Below are 15232 nucleotides of genomic sequence, written 5' to 3'. Positions count from 1 at the left end.
GTACAAGAGAGGTCTGGAAGGAGGGATCACTTTACCAAGTCTTCCTTCTGCAGGGAGATGATGGAGAGATTGGGCCTCGGGGACTGCCCGGAGAGTCGGTGAGTGTCCAGGAGTTGGGTGTGGTAGGGGTTCTTTGGGGAAGCCAGGTGAGGGCGTGGACATGAGAGACATGTTCTTGCTCACCCATACATGTTCTCTTCCCTGACCCTAAATGCAGGGACCTCGCGGTCTCCTTGGCCCCAAAGGCCCACCTGGTGTTCCTGGACCACCGGTAAGTGACTGCCCCTGACTTTCAACCCTTACCTTAGTACCCCGCCTCTCCTGTCCTTTCTGACTGCCCTCTCTTCTCACACCCTTTAGGCTCCCAGTCCTACACACCTAACCCCTTGTCACTTTTACCACCAGGTGAAACTTGTTGGATCATGTGGTATAGTGCTCCAAGGCTCTGAATGTTGTTGTTGTTGTCAGGTGCCATCGAGTCGGAACTGACTCATAGCGACCCCATGCACAGCAGAATGAAACAGTGCCCGATCCTGGGCCAACAGAAAAAAAGGCTCTGAATACAGCCTCTAAAAAAGTCCTCAGGGAAAAAATAAAACCCCCACAAACCCACAGACCTGCAGACTTACAGCGTGTACATCTGGGCCAGTTACTTGTCTAGGTTTGAGATGAACTAGAGGCCTGACAAATGTGTGACCACCTGTTCCACCTTCTGGAATGGCTAGCCTTTCTGAGACCACAGACCTATCCAGGGCCTGACCCAACCTCCCAGCCTGTTCACCCTCCTCTTGTGTTTTAGGGAGTTCGAGGCATGGATGGTCCTCATGGTCCCAAAGGGAGCTTGGTGAGTGATGTACAGGGGACACCCTACTCCAACCCTGAGCCCTTGAAGTCCCTGCCTTTGTTCCCCTAGACCAACTGCCTGCCTCCTGCTCTTGCCTCATGGTTGTCTTTACTGGGACTGAGCTCCCTGTCCTGGGTTTGTTCTGTCACCACCTCCTTCTGACCTACCTGGTTGCCTACTTCTAGGGACCCCAGGGAGAACCAGGACCTCCTGGACAACAGGGCACTCCTGGAACGCAGGTAAATGGGTCTGCCCATACCTCCCCAACTGCAGTGACCTCCTAGGCTTCTGTAATGGATCAAAGCTAGGATGCGGAAGGAGCTGCAGGGCTTCAGGCCCTCATTGCTCATGCTTTGAGTGAGGGGTGGTTGACTGGAGAAGACGGTAGCGTCCCTGACTTCTCTTTCCTGGTGTGTAGGGTCTTCCTGGACCACAAGGTGCCATTGGCCCCCATGGAGAGAAGGTAAGTGACCAGGTGATATGGAGGTGGGCAGGGCCTTTATGTCTGACTGGGACTTTAGCTGCGAGCAGAACCTACACCTCCAGTGACCCAAGTCTCCTTGTCTTCTTACAGGGTCCTCGAGGGAAACCAGGGCTCCCTGGCATGCCTGGCTCAGATGGACCCCCGGTGAGTGGCCTCCCATCTACTTCCTCTTGACATTGTATGCCAGGGAGTTACCTCAAGGCTCTGAGAAGTCATTGGTGGTGCCTGCCCATAGCTAGTCAGCTTCATTAGGGCACGAGGGCAATTTGGATCGAAGAAAGGTTGGAGGAATACAGAGAAGACCAGAGATTACATTCTTTATCCCACAGGGCCACCCTGGGAAAGAAGGTCCCCCTGGAACCAAAGGAAACCAGGTGAGATCTTCCGAGCCTGCTTAATGAGTTTCCACCCAATCCTTGGGACCTCAAGATCCTTGAGATTTGCTTGTTTCATCATTCCTTTACTCTGATGTTCTCAATTCCCAGACTCCAATGTCTTGTCCCATTTCTTCCATCCCCTGAGGTTCCCACAGAACATCCTGAGACCCTTTTTATAAAGTCTCCTCTTTCTTCTTTCAGGGTCCATCTGGACCTCAGGGTCCTCTAGGATACCCGGGACCTCGAGGTGTCAAGGTAACAGACCATCGGCTGGGGTGAACTGCAGTCAGAGGAGTGAGGTGGGAATATTAGGAGTTCAGTCCCTCAGCCTCCATCTCCTGATCACTTTCTTTTCCCTTCTTCTCTAATATTCTAGGGTGTGGATGGAATTCGGGGTCTGAAGGGTCACAAGGGTGAAAAGGTGATTAATAAGCCCCCAAACTCTCAGCACTTCAAACCTTCCTGCCCATCTCCTTTCCTCCCCCACTCCGTCCCTCCTTCCAGTCTGCCCCATGCTGCCCTCCTACCCATGTTCTCTGAAACCCTCATTTTATCTCTCCTAACCCTCCATCATCTGTGATGTCACATCACCCCCATTTTCTTAGGGAGAAGATGGCTTTCCTGGATTCAAAGGTGACATGGGCGTGAAAGGTGACAGGGTGAGTAGAAATCCCTACACTACACACCCCCACCCAACTGCATGCCCAGTGATCCTCCATTTGGAAGTCCTCAATCACCAGCCCATTCCCTTGACATCCTTGACCCACAGACCCACACCTCCAGGATTCTGCTCCTTTAGAGCCTGATCCCCTTTGGATGACACACTGACCTGACCCTCCAATCCCATGCCTCTTCTGCCTCTGTGAGGCTTCCTTTCCTGTCCCTCCATAGCTTCTGGAACCCTTCCCCAGTTCCTATGAACTTCACCAAGCCCGCCTCTCCTCTCAGGGCCTACCCCCATTTCCAGTCCCTGACACTTCTCTCTCCAACCTTTCACCCAGGGTGAGGTTGGAGTCCCTGGTTCCAGGGGAGAGGATGGCCCTGAGGGCCCGAAGGGACGCACTGGACCCACTGGAGACCCTGGGCCCACTGGGCTCATGGGTGAGAAGGTGCCATGGGATGGGGAACCTGTCTGGGTTCTTTAGGGAGGTGCAGTGATGGGGACCTGGGTACTGGGTCAGGGCAACATAGAGGTGCCAACACCTGCCGTCAATGAGTCAATTAAAGACACTATGTTCATTTCTGGGAGATGATGGGTAAAGGAAGGTTTAAGAGGTCAAGGAACAGTTCCCATCATGAGGAAATTACAACAGACTGGTGGAGATAAGGCACACAGGCCACATCGAGTAATAGGAAGCAAGGGACTGGTGCCATGCAGAGGGAAAATATGTGCCTAGAAAAAGCAGTAGGAATTCCAAGAAGGAGCTAATCAGAGGTGAGATTGGTAATCTTCAGAGTTGACTCTCACTGCGCAAGGCCATGTACACAGACTAGCTCATGGTAATAAACCTATAAGGAAGGTGCAATTCCAGTTCCTGTTTTGCAGATAAGGATATGAAATTTCAGGGAAGTTTTTTGTTCTTAAGTGCCATTGAGTCAGTTCCAGTTCATAGCGACCGAGGAGTAGCTAGCTGTTTGATCAATGAGCAAGGAGGTTAGGATATTTGCACACAGCCTTTGAGGTCAGAGCCTGGCTATGAGCCCAGAAGATGAGTTGCAGAATCCATATTCTAACCACGGCTCCCCAGCTGCCCTGACAAAGTGGGCCTGGGACATTAAAAGGAAGGATGCGTGTTGGAGGATGTTGGTGTCCAGCATGGTGAGGAGGCCTTACTGCAACAGAGTGTGCACTGGATGGGAGCTGAGGCTGGGAAGCTGACAGTGGGGTGGTCAGAGCAGGCTCTGATGAAGTGACAGACTTTAGCGGAGTCCAGATTTGAGCCTTCAAGTTGGAAACCATCACTCTCAGGAAGGAGAGGTTGGGAAGGTCAGGCAGCTGCAGGGGCTGGAGTGTTGCTAGGTTGGAGAGGGCTCTCAGCTCTGAGGGCTGGGATCTCCAGGGATGGAGTAATGTCTGTGGTTCTTCTTCCCTAACTGTTCCTGGTTCCTCCACAGGGCAAGTTGGGTGTTCCTGGTCTGCCTGGCTACCCTGGACGCCAGGGTCCCAAGGTGATGTGATGCCCTTTTTGTGCCCTTCTTCCACTTTCTCCCTTCCCTGACTTCCAATTCAAGTAAGCACACCCCGATAGAGCAGTGGGGGACCCCAGAAGGAGGAACTCAGTACACCACCATTCTACAGATGAGGAAACAGGGACCCAGAAAACAGCAAGGGCTTGTCCAAGGCCACTCAGTTATTGGCAGAACTCGCTGCTCCCATGACCTCTCCTGGGCCCACCTCCTTACTGATTTTTCAATTTTCCCCTTCTCCACCATCACCAGGGATCGCTGGGTTTCCCAGGTTTTCCTGGAGCCAGTGGAGAGAAGGGAGCTCGGGTAAGATGGCATGGAGGAGGGCAGGGGGGATGGGCAAGGCTGGGTGGGACTTGAAGGGGCTCTCTCGGGGACACATGCCCTGAGTGACTGTTCTTTCTGCTTCCTTCCCACCAGGGCCTGTCAGGAAAATCAGGGCCTCGGGGAGAACGGGGTCCCACGGTGAGTGCAGTGTACGGACAGACATGTGGCTCAAGATCCAAGGGGGGTGTATTTGAGTTGTTCTGATGACTCCCCTTCTCTTTCTCCAGGGCCCACGGGGTCAGCGAGGGCCCCGAGGAGCCACTGGGAAGTCTGGAGCAAAGGTCAGTCGTTCTCCTAGCTCTAGCCTCCCACTTCCTCCCTGGCTCTTTTTCACCCTCTCTGACCTCTGGGATGGCTAGAAAGCAGTAGCTTCCACTCCTGACTCTGTTTCTCCACAGGGAACATCAGGTGGTGATGGCCCCCATGGGCCCCCTGGAGAGAGGGTGAGTGTGTCTTGGAGTCTCCCTATTCTTCAGTGTGCCCCAGGGGACCACAACAGAGCCAACTCCCCCCAACCCCGGAGAAGCTGGGTTTCCTTGCCCATTCTCCCAACTCAAACCATCTTTTTCTCTAGGGTCTCCCTGGACCTCAGGGTCCCAACGGATTTCCTGGTCCCAAAGGACCCCCAGTAAGTTGACCTCTGACTTCTGACCCACCTTGGTTCTGTGATTCCTTTCCCTTCATCCTCCTTCCCAGCCTGGAGTTCCCCTGACATCTGAACCCTTTGCAGGGGCCCCCTGGGAAGGACGGGCTGCCAGGACACCCAGGCCAGCGAGGAGAAGTGGTAAGTGATGGCCCTAACCATCTATCTCTGGTGGTCTTCTCAGACCCTCAAAGGCCCAAGGCCCATCAAGAAGGTTCTCCTGGCAGAGTGGAGAGCATTGTCGGGCACAGCCCAGCTCACAGTCAAGGTGGTGACTTGCTCTTCTTCTACAATATCTGTGGCTCCTCTGATCATTCTTTCCTCTTTTCCTCCCTCAGGGATTCCAAGGGAAGACAGGCCCCCCTGGCCCCCCAGGGGTGGTGGGACCTCAGGTATGTCTGGAGAGAATGAATCCCAGATGGTGGCATGGGTATACTGCCTCTCTTCTCTTTTCTCCAAACTCCTGCCCATGCTTTGCTTGACCTGGATTTCTGGGTAAAGGGTGATAATGGGGGCTGGGATTTGGGGCTGAGATCCTGAACTTCATTCTGGTTCTGGGACTGTTCTCATCTCTGTCTTGGAAAAAAGACAGTTCCCCACAGAAGTACAAGATGGGGCAGCCACTCCACACTGGGGAAGAAAAATGAATGGCGCCCAGGGGTGCCCCAAGAATTTCGCAGAAGCTTTGGGGCAGGGATAAAGGGGTTCTTGAAGGATATGAGTGGAAGGACTGGGGATATTTTTGAGTTGCCATGGTTGGCTCTTTGGGTAGACAGTGGGGCAGAAGTGTCTAAGTCTGGTGTCTCTTTGCCCCTTCCCCAGGGAGCATCAGGAGAAAGTGGACCCATGGGGGAGAGAGGCCACCCAGGCCCTCCGGGTCCCCCTGGAGAGCAGGGACTGTCTGGGGCTTCTGGAAAAGAAGGAACAAAGGTCAGTGAGGGCCCGGGTAGAGGGGACTCTGGGGGACTGGGGTGCTGAAAGGAATGGGTAGATCTGTGAAGGCAGAGAGCTCTAGTTTTGGAACATGACTGTGGCTCATCACATCTCTTTTTCTTTTAGGGAGACCCTGGTCCTCCTGGGGCCCCAGGGAAGGATGGTCCTGCTGGTCTGAGGGGCTTCCCAGGAGAAAGAGGCCTCCCTGGCACTGCTGTGAGTGGTTTACAGGCAAACCCAACTGCCTGTAACAAGTCACCAAGTATTCCAACACCCTCAGCATCACTTCCCTATCAATCTCTGGCCCTGCTTTCCTCCCACACCCTCTTGCTTTCCTGCATGTTTCTTGGAGTTCCCCTCCCGTGATGTCTCACAGTCAATCTCACCTTTGTTGCCTCAAATCTCTGTTGCACAGGGTGGACCTGGTTTGAAGGGGAACGAAGGTCCGGCTGGTCCCCCAGGCCCTGCGGTGAGTCTGAGGTCCCTGGGAGGCAGTGGGAAGGAACTGGAAAGGGGATGAGGAAGGGTGTGGAGAGGTATCTGGATCTAGACAGGGGCTATGGGACTAGGGAGAGGAAATCGAGGGTCAGCAGGAGGCTTCCAATTTTGGGCCCTTCTCCTGGGAACCACATCCAGGAGTCCTCTGGTATGGGTGGGCCGGGGTCTCCTTCCTGAGCATCTGACTCCATCTTCTCCCTCAGGGATCTCCTGGAGAGAGAGGTGGAGCAGGATCGGGGGGACCTATTGGCCCCCCAGGACGCCCAGGACCACAAGGTCCCCCTGGAGCAGCAGGAGAAAAAGGTGTTCCTGTGAGTGTATGGAGGTCCTAGGGGGCACTGTGGAGGGGTCTGTGAGCCCAGGGGTGGTGGGTGACAGAGGGCTCCCTGTGGGGGTGTTGGGGGTGAGGGTTCCCTCCAGACTGACTGCTTTCTTCATTTTCCATAGGGTGAGAAGGGCCCCATTGGTCCTACTGGTCGTGATGGAGTCCAGGGTCCTGTGGGGCTTCCTGGTCCTGCTGGACCCCCAGGCGTGGCCGGAGAAGATGGAGACAAGGTGAGGGACCCTTAGGCTCTGGGTGACCGTTCTATCTGAGATCACGGGTCCGAGCACGAACCTGGATTCCTGGCTTAGTATTCTTTCAACTCTCACCTTCCTTCAATATCTCATCTGCTTTCTCCTTCCAGGGTGAGGTGGGAGACCCTGGACAAAAGGGCACCAAAGGGAACAAAGGTGAACACGTAAGTGCCCATGACTTTCGACTTCTGACCTCCTGGCCTTAAACATATGTCTACCTGGTCTCTCTCCCTGTCTTGGTGTCTCTGACGCTCTTTTCTCCCCAAGGGCCCTCCTGGACCCCCTGGACCCATTGGTTCTGTGGGTCAGCCTGGCACAGCGGTGAGTGACAGGCCCCTGTAGCCCTGAATCACCGTTAACTCCCCTTTTGCCCACAGGGATGAGGGTGGGTGGAATTGGGGGCTCTGGACCCGGTGCCCAGCTCTGTGTAGAGTTTGTGGAGAGAGGCTTGACCCATGACCCAGGATCTCTTTGTCTTTGCCTGTGACCTCCTTAGGGAGCAGATGGGGAGCCCGGAGCTCGGGGACCCCAGGGACACTTTGGAGCTAAAGGTGATGAAGGAACAAGAGGATTCAATGGGCCCCCAGGACCCATTGGCCTACAGGTGAGTTGGGGAACTGGGCTGAAAATGGGGTCAGAATGAAAGTGATGTTTGCCCTCAGACCCTACCAGCATCCCTGGGGAGGACCTGGAAGTGGGGAGAAGACTTGAGGGACTTGTGGGGCCTCACTTGTGTCTCTGTTATCTGTACACCTGAACAGGGTTTGCCAGGCCCTTCCGGGGAGAAGGGAGAAACAGGTGATGTAGGCCCCATGGTGAGTGTGACTCCGCTGATGGGTTATGACCCCTACTGACCTATTAACCACCCCACCCTGCCAGCCAGCCTCTACTCCAACGCCCCGTGACCACTGAACATTCTGACTGCCCCTGCTGTCTCTCCTTCTGCTGGGGAGTCTGTCCTCTGTCCAAACTTCATTCAACTACGGCCACCACTCTCTCACTCTCATTTTCCTTCCTCATCTCTGATGTATCTGTGCCTCCCCAGGGACCACCTGGCCCCCCAGGACCTCGAGGCCCAGCTGGACCCAATGGAGCTGATGTGAGTTCTCTCAGCCCTTTGTCCCTTCAAGTCCTGTGACCAATCCCTTGCCTCCGTCCCCCAGGACCACAAACTCCATTCTAGTCACAGAAAAGTCTCCGAGTCCTGGGAAGGTTCCCCACTATCTTACTGTCTTTTTTTGGATGAAGCTTGAGTCCTGGCCTCTATTCCCTAAGCAATGACCCCTGCTCCTCTTCTAGGGTCCACAAGGCCCTCCAGGAGGTGTTGGGAACTTGGGTCCCCCAGGAGAGAAGGTAATTGGGGAGAGGGTGAATAGATAAGTTTTTGAGGGAAAATCAGGGTTGGACTTGTGCCCCTTTTGGTTGGGGGGCAGAATAGGATGAGATTTGGGAGGACACTGCTTTTTTTTTTTTTGGAGAAAGGAAGTTTTTGACTCAAAGCTCTTTGCAGGGGGAGCCAGGAGAGTCAGGATCTCCAGGGGTCCAGGGTGAACCAGGTGTCAAGGTGAGTGATGTGTTGGAATCCCTTCGATGCGTCCTCAAGCCCACCCCCACAATTCCTGTGATGCTCATGGAATAGGAACTCCTCCCCAGCCCAGGAGCCTCTGCTCGCTCCCATTCTTTGTGAGGCCTGGCCTTGGGACAACCCCGAATCTGCTGCATCTGTGCTTCCTAGCTCACGGCTCACGGAGAGGGTGGGGAGGCTGAAGGTGTCTTGGAAGCAGGGGCTGCAGCCCTGATTTTTGAAACGTCCTATGCCCATTGCACTCCTCCTCCAGGGTCCACGTGGGGACCGTGGGGAGAAAGGAGAGTCTGGACAGCCGGGAGAAGCAGGACCGCCAGGGCCTAAAGGACCCACAGGCGATGATGGCCCCAAAGGGAATCCTGTGAGTTCCGGGGGCTGAGGGGAGGGCCTTGTGAATGGGAGACCTGGAAATACAGGTGTGTGGGGATGTCAGCACCTTGGAGTGTTGGGGCGAAAAATTGGGGGTAAGCCTGGGAGGGTAGCTCTGAGAATGAGGTTTCCTGTGAGGGACATATGGGGTCCAAGATCCAGAGAGAGAGACAGAGAGAGCTGCCTACGAGTGAGTAGCCTGAAAGCATTAGAAATGGGGAGTGCATGAGGTGGAACAAAGAGGGTGAGCCTACCGAGAGGGAAACTGACCCATGGGAGTCTGTGCTGGCTCTGGGTGGGTGTGGGGGCTGGAACCCTGACCTCTGTTCTCCTTTTGAGTCAGGGTCCTGTTGGTTTTCCTGGTGATCCTGGTCCCCCTGGAGAAGGTGGCCCTCGGGTGAGTCTTATTCGGGGAGGGGAAGGGGTGGAAAGGCAGGGGTTCTATGGAGTGTCTTGGGCAGGGGTGTTGGGAAGTGGTCGTTATATGGCAGGCAGTAGGGTGGGAAGAAGGAGAGTTTTGGGGGTGATTCCAACTGGGCCAAGATTCCCCTCTGACCTTCCATCAACCCTGCAGGGCCAGGATGGTGCTAAAGGTGACCAAGGCGAGGATGGAGAGCCAGGACAGCCTGTGAGTGACAAGAGACCCTCCCCCAGAGCCAAACCATCATATGTATACCAAGTCTCTTGTGTCATTTCTGAGGGGTCCCTTGGCTGGAGGCCAAACACTCAGCCACCCCTATTCTTCCTTCCCTAGGGATCTCCTGGTCCCACTGGGGAGAACGGACCCCCAGGACCACTTGGAAAGCGGGTAAGCAAGAGAAGTGGACAGTTGAGAGCTTGAGCAGCAGTTCTTGGTGAGGGTGGATGGAGGGAGACAGTGGCAGGTGGGATTGGCAGGGAGATGCCTGGGGCTGATTTCTGGGTTGCCCTTGGGCTGGAATGTGTGTGTGTGTGTGTGCACACACGCATATAAGTGTATTGGGTATCTTTGGATATCTTTGTTCCTGGGTTTTGGAATGTGAGCTCTTGCCAGGGCTGGTGTTTACTGACCAATTTAATGGACACTGAAGGGTCCCTGTGGTGCCAGGGATTAACCTTTTCATTGCTGGGGCAGGAGATGGAGCATTTGGTAGGGTGGCAGTGGCTCTCCACCAAATGTACAGAACTCAATATCTTAACAACTGGTACAACTGTGCCAGCTCTTACATCTGTGAACCAGCTCCGTTTGTGCCTGTATAGGCATAAGGTTGTGTGTGCGTGCGTGCGCGCAGACATGTGCATGTGCCCAGGAGGACAGGAAGTGTGACAGGAGTTGAGCCTGGCTACCTACTGTCTGGAGCCCATGGGTGTCAGTGGTGAATCCTATTTACTGCTAACTGGTGGTTTAAGTCAGCCACAGAAGCACAGTGGAAGAAAGACCTGGTGATCTCGGTCTGATAAATTGAGAATCTCATGGAATGCAGTTCTAGTCAGAATTGCCTGGATGGCAATGGCCCCAATTGTCTCATCTCTTCTTTCCCCCTCCATCTGTCCTCAGGGTCCTGCTGGTACACCGGGTCCTGAAGGGCGTCAAGGAGAGAAGGGAGCCAAGGTAAGGCAGAGGCTGCTCCTCAGATTCTTGTCTCCAGATGACCATCTCATGTCTACTGCCCCATGTTGAGTCTCTTACGGGGACATGGCTTCCATGTTCCTGTCCCACGGGATCTTGAGTTTGGATCCCTTCTTCCTGCTTCACTCCTTCCTTGGACCCCCATGCCTCAACCCATGCCTCCTGCTCTGCCTTTTGGGACACTTTCCTTGTGTGTGTTTCAGGGGGATCCTGGTGCTGTGGGTGCCCCGGGGAAGACAGGTGCAGTGGGGCCTGCAGGCCCTGCAGGAAAGCCTGGTCCTGATGGTCTGAGGGGGCTCCCAGGCTCAGTGGTGAGTCATAGAGTAGGGGGGCTTGGGCTGGGCTGGCTGGGGTCATGGGAGAGCCATGGTGTGGAGAGAAGAGGGGACACTGCTCCTGATACCTATTGTACCCTCAAATCTGCAGGGTCAGCAAGGCCGCCCTGGAGCCACAGGTCAGGCCGGGCCTCCAGGTCCTATGGTGAGTGACATAGATTGGGCAGGGGGCACTGGGCATTGGAGGAAGTGAGAAGTGGTGGGGTGAGAAATTGGCCCCACTTCTCCCTGGAGAGAGAGTGACCTCCTGTCTCCTCACAGGGACCTCCTGGGCTTCCTGGCCTCCGAGGTGATGCTGGAGCCAAGGGAGAGAAGGTGAGTGACAGAGACAGGTGGCCAGATGTCTCTCCCATCACCCTTACTGCTGGAAGCCTATGGGATCCTGAGGCCCCTACTCCCTCTGCTTCAGGCCTCCAGCACTGGGTCCTGGGGTCCTTAGTGAGGCTCATTCCCAGCTCTCCTTTGCCCGTGTCTTTCTCTGTCTTCTGGCTCTGACCCCATGACTCTCTTTCTCTCTTTCACCCACATATCTTCCCTCTGTTCTCACCTGACCACTGCCCCCTTCTCTAGGGTCACCCAGGTCTCATTGGACTGATTGGCCCCCCTGGAGAACAAGGAGAGAAGGGTGACCGGGGACTTCCTGGCCCTCAGGGCTCCAATGGACAAAAGGGAGAGACGGTGAGTGGAGGGAGGTGGTCCTGGAGAGGATAGAGTAGCTGGGGGGATAGATGGCAGGGTGGAGGCTGGGGTGGACACTCAGCTGTGGGGTGAGGGAACAGATGCTGGGGAGGGTGGGGGAGGAACCAGGTGAACCTGCTTGTCTCCTTCCTAGGGTATCCCAGGAGCATCTGGCCCTATTGGTCCTGGAGGACCTCCCGGCCTCCCTGTGAGTATCCCAGCTGTTTCTCCACTAAATTCTCTACACCTCATCACTTAACCATCTTCAGAATCTCCCATGGCAGGTGGCAGCGTGGTAGGCAGAGACCTCCACATGCCCTCACACCTTGAGTGTTCCCTCCTTCACACTTTCAAGGCTTCTCGGCTGTTCCAATGCTCCCTCAGACCTGCCTCTCCTGCAGTAACCAAAGGTCACACACTCATCACCCTACCTTTCCATTCCTCTGTGTCCTGTCCTTACCCTGTGGTGACCACATCTTTCTTGTTCCTCATTTCACAGGGACCTGCTGGCCCCAAAGGAGCCAAAGGAGCCACAGTGAGTGACCCAAGTCAGCTCTGACCTCTGACCCCCACTGCCTCTCCAGGGCAAACACAGTCTCTCTCCCCCCCCCCCCCCCCCCAGTGAAACCCTCATTCCAGGCCTGGAGACTGATCCCTCTTCACTCCTTTATGACCTCATTTACTCCTTTAACAGGGCCCAGCTGGACCCAAGGGAGAGAAGGGTGTCCAGGGCCCTCCAGGACACCCGGTGAGTGATGACTCCTTCTCAGACAACCCCTTGCTGTCTTGGTTTTCTCTACTTCTCACAACCTCATACTGACTGCATCTCTGTCCTCCCCACCTGTCCCTCCAGGGCCCGCCAGGCGAAGTGATCCAGCCACTGCCCATCCAGATGCCCAAGAAGACTCGGCGTTCAGTGGATGGAAGTCGCCTGATGCAAGAGGATGAGGCCATGCTGACTGGGGGGGCCCCAGGCAGCCCTGGGGGTCTGGAGGAGATCTTTGGCTCACTTGACTCCCTGCGGGATGAGATTGAGCAGATGAGGAGGCCAACAGGGACCCAGGATAGCCCTGCCCGCACCTGCCAGGACCTGAAGCTCTGTCACCCTGAGCTGCCCGATGGTCAGTGTCAGTGTCGGGGTGACAGTCACAATACTGACAACAACAGCATGTGCACCGGAAAATCACAGTGGGTGCTGGAGAGCCTTGGGGAAGGGGTTGAGGTTGGGGTAGTGGCTGAGGGGCTTGGAGTAGCAGCTATTCACAAAACGGTTAGAAGTATTTCAATATTTTAGCAGCTGAAGCTGATATGGTCGTACCCAAGAAACCCTGGTAGCAAGGTGACTAAGTGCTGGGCTGCTAACTGAGAAGTTGGTGGTTTGAAGCCACCCAGTGGCTCCATAGGAGGAAGACCCAGCAATCGGTTTCCATAAAGACTGTTGTTGTTAAGTGCTGGCGAGTCCGTTCTGACTCATAGCGACCCTGTGTAGGGTTTCAAGGTGTGGCTGATGGGTTTGAACTTCCGACTTTGTGGTTTGCAGCCCTGTGCTGATCCTACAGCACCACACCAGGACTCAGATTCTAGCCTAGAAAAGAAACATCAGGACGTTCTTACTCTGTAACACATGGGGTCGCCATGAGTTGTGAACAGACTTGATAGTATAACAACCACATAGGATAAGGACAGATGGCTAACCACAAGGTTGGCAGTTCAAACCCACCAGCACACACGTACTTGCATTAAGCAAGATGAAGACATGTGTACCCACAATCACGTATTGTCTGCGATACGAGTATGTATATACTTACACCTTGTCGTTCAGAAGCACCTAGGTTACTGTGGGGATGCAGGTATGTCAGGGAGAGAGCCAGTACAGAAACAGTCAGGGGCATAAAGCCATGGGAGAGACTGAAGTAGGAAGGGATAGATTAAGGCACTCTGGGTGGAGCAACAGAAGGACTGGGAGACAGAGCACATGGTGGGATGGGCTTAGTGGGGCCTGGGACCTTGGGACTCAGATGCTTCTTCTCTTCCCATCAGGAGAGTACTGGGTTGACCCCAATCAGGGTTGTGCTCGGGATGCTTTCCGGGTTTTCTGCAACTTTACAGCAGGAGGGGAAACCTGTGTGACTCCCAGGGATGATGTCACACAGGTGAGACTGGCCCCTGACCACCCCTCTTCCTGCCCCATAGCATATCCCTCCTCAGGGCCTAGTGGTTTCTGGGTTCTCTGTCCTTTGCCCTACAGAGCCTGCCATCTTTGACTCCCCTTTCTTGCCTTTTTTCCAATCCTCTGATGTGCACAGAATCTCTTTCTCTTGACAACCCCCCTAAAGTTTGCTTTTCCTTTACCCCACCCAGTCCTCATTTGCCCCTAAGCCCTTTGTTCCCTGCTTGTTACCTCCCTCAGCTGCCCTGGTTCTGTGGGTACTCCTCCAACCTCTGTCTCTCTTGACCCTGACCCCCTCTTTCCTACTAGTTCTCTTATGTGGACTCAGAGGGCTCCCCAGTAGGTGTGGTCCAGCTCACTTTCCTCCGGCTGCTCAGCGTGTTGGCACGTCAGGATGTCTCCTACCCATGCTCTGGGGCCCCCCGAAATGGTCCCCTGAGGCTCCGTGGGGCCAATGAAGATGAGCTGAGCCCAGAGACTAGCCCCTATGTCAAGGAATTCAGAGACGGCTGTCAGGTGGGACCCCGGAAGAGTTGAGTGCTGTGTATATGTGTGTGTGTGTCCCAGACTCTGAGGCTGGAGGAAGGAGGAGGGAAGACCCTTTGGGAAGGGTTCCCTGGGAAAGTAGGGGAAAAGTCCATCCTCCTGGTCTCAGATATCTTCCCTGGGGTTCTGAGGGAGCTCAGCTGGGGTTGAGGAGGGTGGAAAGATGGAAGCCAGACTGTGGGGAATTGTCTGGTGCAGTTCACACCAGAGTCACACAGGGTAGGTCCTGCGGGCTCACAAATACATGTACATACAAGCTACAAACCCACATGTCCATGGAGTCAAATCTATGCATCCATCCCAGAATCTCTTGAATGTGGTCACACAGATACACATGCATGTGGACTATCATCACATAGGTGTATCCACAAACATATGTATATACAGTCACATAACCACCCACAAAGATCATCTCAAAGACAAACCCAAAGTCACACTGCCTGGCTCATGCGTGCACACACAGAGAATTTTCCCAATCCTACTCTGGAAGAAACATAGCAAGTCTGCACATGTGATTTGGACTGGGGGAACTACATCTCAGGGTGCTCAAAGGTGAGGCAAGCCTGGACCTGTGGCTGGAGGTCCATGTGCTACCAGCACACTCACTTTTCCCTCCCCACCTCCTTCCCCTTCAGACACAGCAAGGCCGGACAGTGCTGGAGGTACGGACGCCTGTGTTGGAACAGCTGCCGGTGCTAGATGCTTCCTTCTCAGATCTGGGGGTGCCCCCGAGGCGGGGAGGGGTGCTGCTGGGGCCTGTCTGCTTCATGGGCTAGAACCTTGTCTACCTGACCCTGGCCATCGGAACCAGGCCCACCTAGAATCCCACAGCATCAGCCATGAGGACCCCTCGCCATCTAGGAGACTGTGGGTCAGGGCACTGAAAGCCCCCCATCAGGGGCAGCCCGGGGAGGGGTGAAATGGGAGTGGGGATACCCCAGGGGATGGCCCCTGGGACTCTTGGGCCTACCACCTGGAGCCTGTGACTTGTCAGAGAGTTGAGAGCCTTATTTAAAACTCACCTCCCAACCACCCCAAACAAGTGGAAGAGAAGAGAAAGGACACTGTCTA

The 15232-nt window shown here is 54.8% G+C and overlaps 1 protein-coding gene across 3 annotated transcripts in view; it reads left to right on the top strand.

The window, feature by feature from the left end:
- The window catches only part of COL11A2 (collagen, type XI, alpha 2), a 29577-nt gene extending 14640 nt beyond the window's left edge, over positions 1 to 14937 (top strand). For all 3 annotated transcript variants that reach the window (XM_006860344.1, XM_006860343.1, XM_006860342.1), the window contains 47 exons: positions 54 to 98; positions 218 to 271; positions 800 to 844; positions 1030 to 1083; positions 1263 to 1307; positions 1419 to 1472; positions 1658 to 1702; positions 1907 to 1960; positions 2082 to 2126; positions 2311 to 2364; positions 2707 to 2814; positions 3821 to 3874; positions 4145 to 4198; positions 4313 to 4357; positions 4447 to 4500; positions 4618 to 4662; positions 4794 to 4847; positions 4950 to 5003; positions 5201 to 5254; positions 5685 to 5792; positions 5922 to 6011; positions 6211 to 6264; positions 6497 to 6604; positions 6741 to 6848; positions 6980 to 7033; positions 7137 to 7190; positions 7366 to 7473; positions 7631 to 7684; positions 7915 to 7968; positions 8169 to 8222; positions 8380 to 8433; positions 8708 to 8815; positions 9167 to 9220; positions 9398 to 9451; positions 9578 to 9631; positions 10361 to 10414; positions 10636 to 10743; positions 10859 to 10912; positions 11029 to 11082; positions 11338 to 11445; positions 11600 to 11653; positions 11945 to 11980; positions 12140 to 12193; positions 12299 to 12566; positions 13486 to 13598; positions 13925 to 14131; positions 14797 to 14937. In XM_006860344.1, coding sequence (XP_006860406.1) covers positions 54 to 98; positions 218 to 271; positions 800 to 844; positions 1030 to 1083; positions 1263 to 1307; positions 1419 to 1472; positions 1658 to 1702; positions 1907 to 1960; positions 2082 to 2126; positions 2311 to 2364; positions 2707 to 2814; positions 3821 to 3874; positions 4145 to 4198; positions 4313 to 4357; positions 4447 to 4500; positions 4618 to 4662; positions 4794 to 4847; positions 4950 to 5003; positions 5201 to 5254; positions 5685 to 5792; positions 5922 to 6011; positions 6211 to 6264; positions 6497 to 6604; positions 6741 to 6848; positions 6980 to 7033; positions 7137 to 7190; positions 7366 to 7473; positions 7631 to 7684; positions 7915 to 7968; positions 8169 to 8222; positions 8380 to 8433; positions 8708 to 8815; positions 9167 to 9220; positions 9398 to 9451; positions 9578 to 9631; positions 10361 to 10414; positions 10636 to 10743; positions 10859 to 10912; positions 11029 to 11082; positions 11338 to 11445; positions 11600 to 11653; positions 11945 to 11980; positions 12140 to 12193; positions 12299 to 12566; positions 13486 to 13598; positions 13925 to 14131; positions 14797 to 14937 — 3438 coding nt within the window. The remainder of the gene's footprint in view (positions 1 to 53; positions 99 to 217; positions 272 to 799; positions 845 to 1029; positions 1084 to 1262; positions 1308 to 1418; positions 1473 to 1657; positions 1703 to 1906; positions 1961 to 2081; positions 2127 to 2310; positions 2365 to 2706; positions 2815 to 3820; positions 3875 to 4144; positions 4199 to 4312; positions 4358 to 4446; positions 4501 to 4617; positions 4663 to 4793; positions 4848 to 4949; positions 5004 to 5200; positions 5255 to 5684; positions 5793 to 5921; positions 6012 to 6210; positions 6265 to 6496; positions 6605 to 6740; positions 6849 to 6979; positions 7034 to 7136; positions 7191 to 7365; positions 7474 to 7630; positions 7685 to 7914; positions 7969 to 8168; positions 8223 to 8379; positions 8434 to 8707; positions 8816 to 9166; positions 9221 to 9397; positions 9452 to 9577; positions 9632 to 10360; positions 10415 to 10635; positions 10744 to 10858; positions 10913 to 11028; positions 11083 to 11337; positions 11446 to 11599; positions 11654 to 11944; positions 11981 to 12139; positions 12194 to 12298; positions 12567 to 13485; positions 13599 to 13924; positions 14132 to 14796) is intronic.
- The last annotated feature ends 295 nt before the right edge of the window (positions 14938 to 15232 follow it).

This window comes from Chrysochloris asiatica, unplaced genomic scaffold (assembly GCF_000296735.1).
Source record: "Chrysochloris asiatica unplaced genomic scaffold, ChrAsi1.0 scaffold00038, whole genome shotgun sequence".
In the NCBI taxonomy this organism is placed as follows: Eukaryota; Metazoa; Chordata; class Mammalia; order Afrosoricida; family Chrysochloridae; genus Chrysochloris; species Chrysochloris asiatica.
Note: the sequence above shows the minus strand (reverse complement) of the source record. Positions and strands in the feature narration are given on the sequence as shown.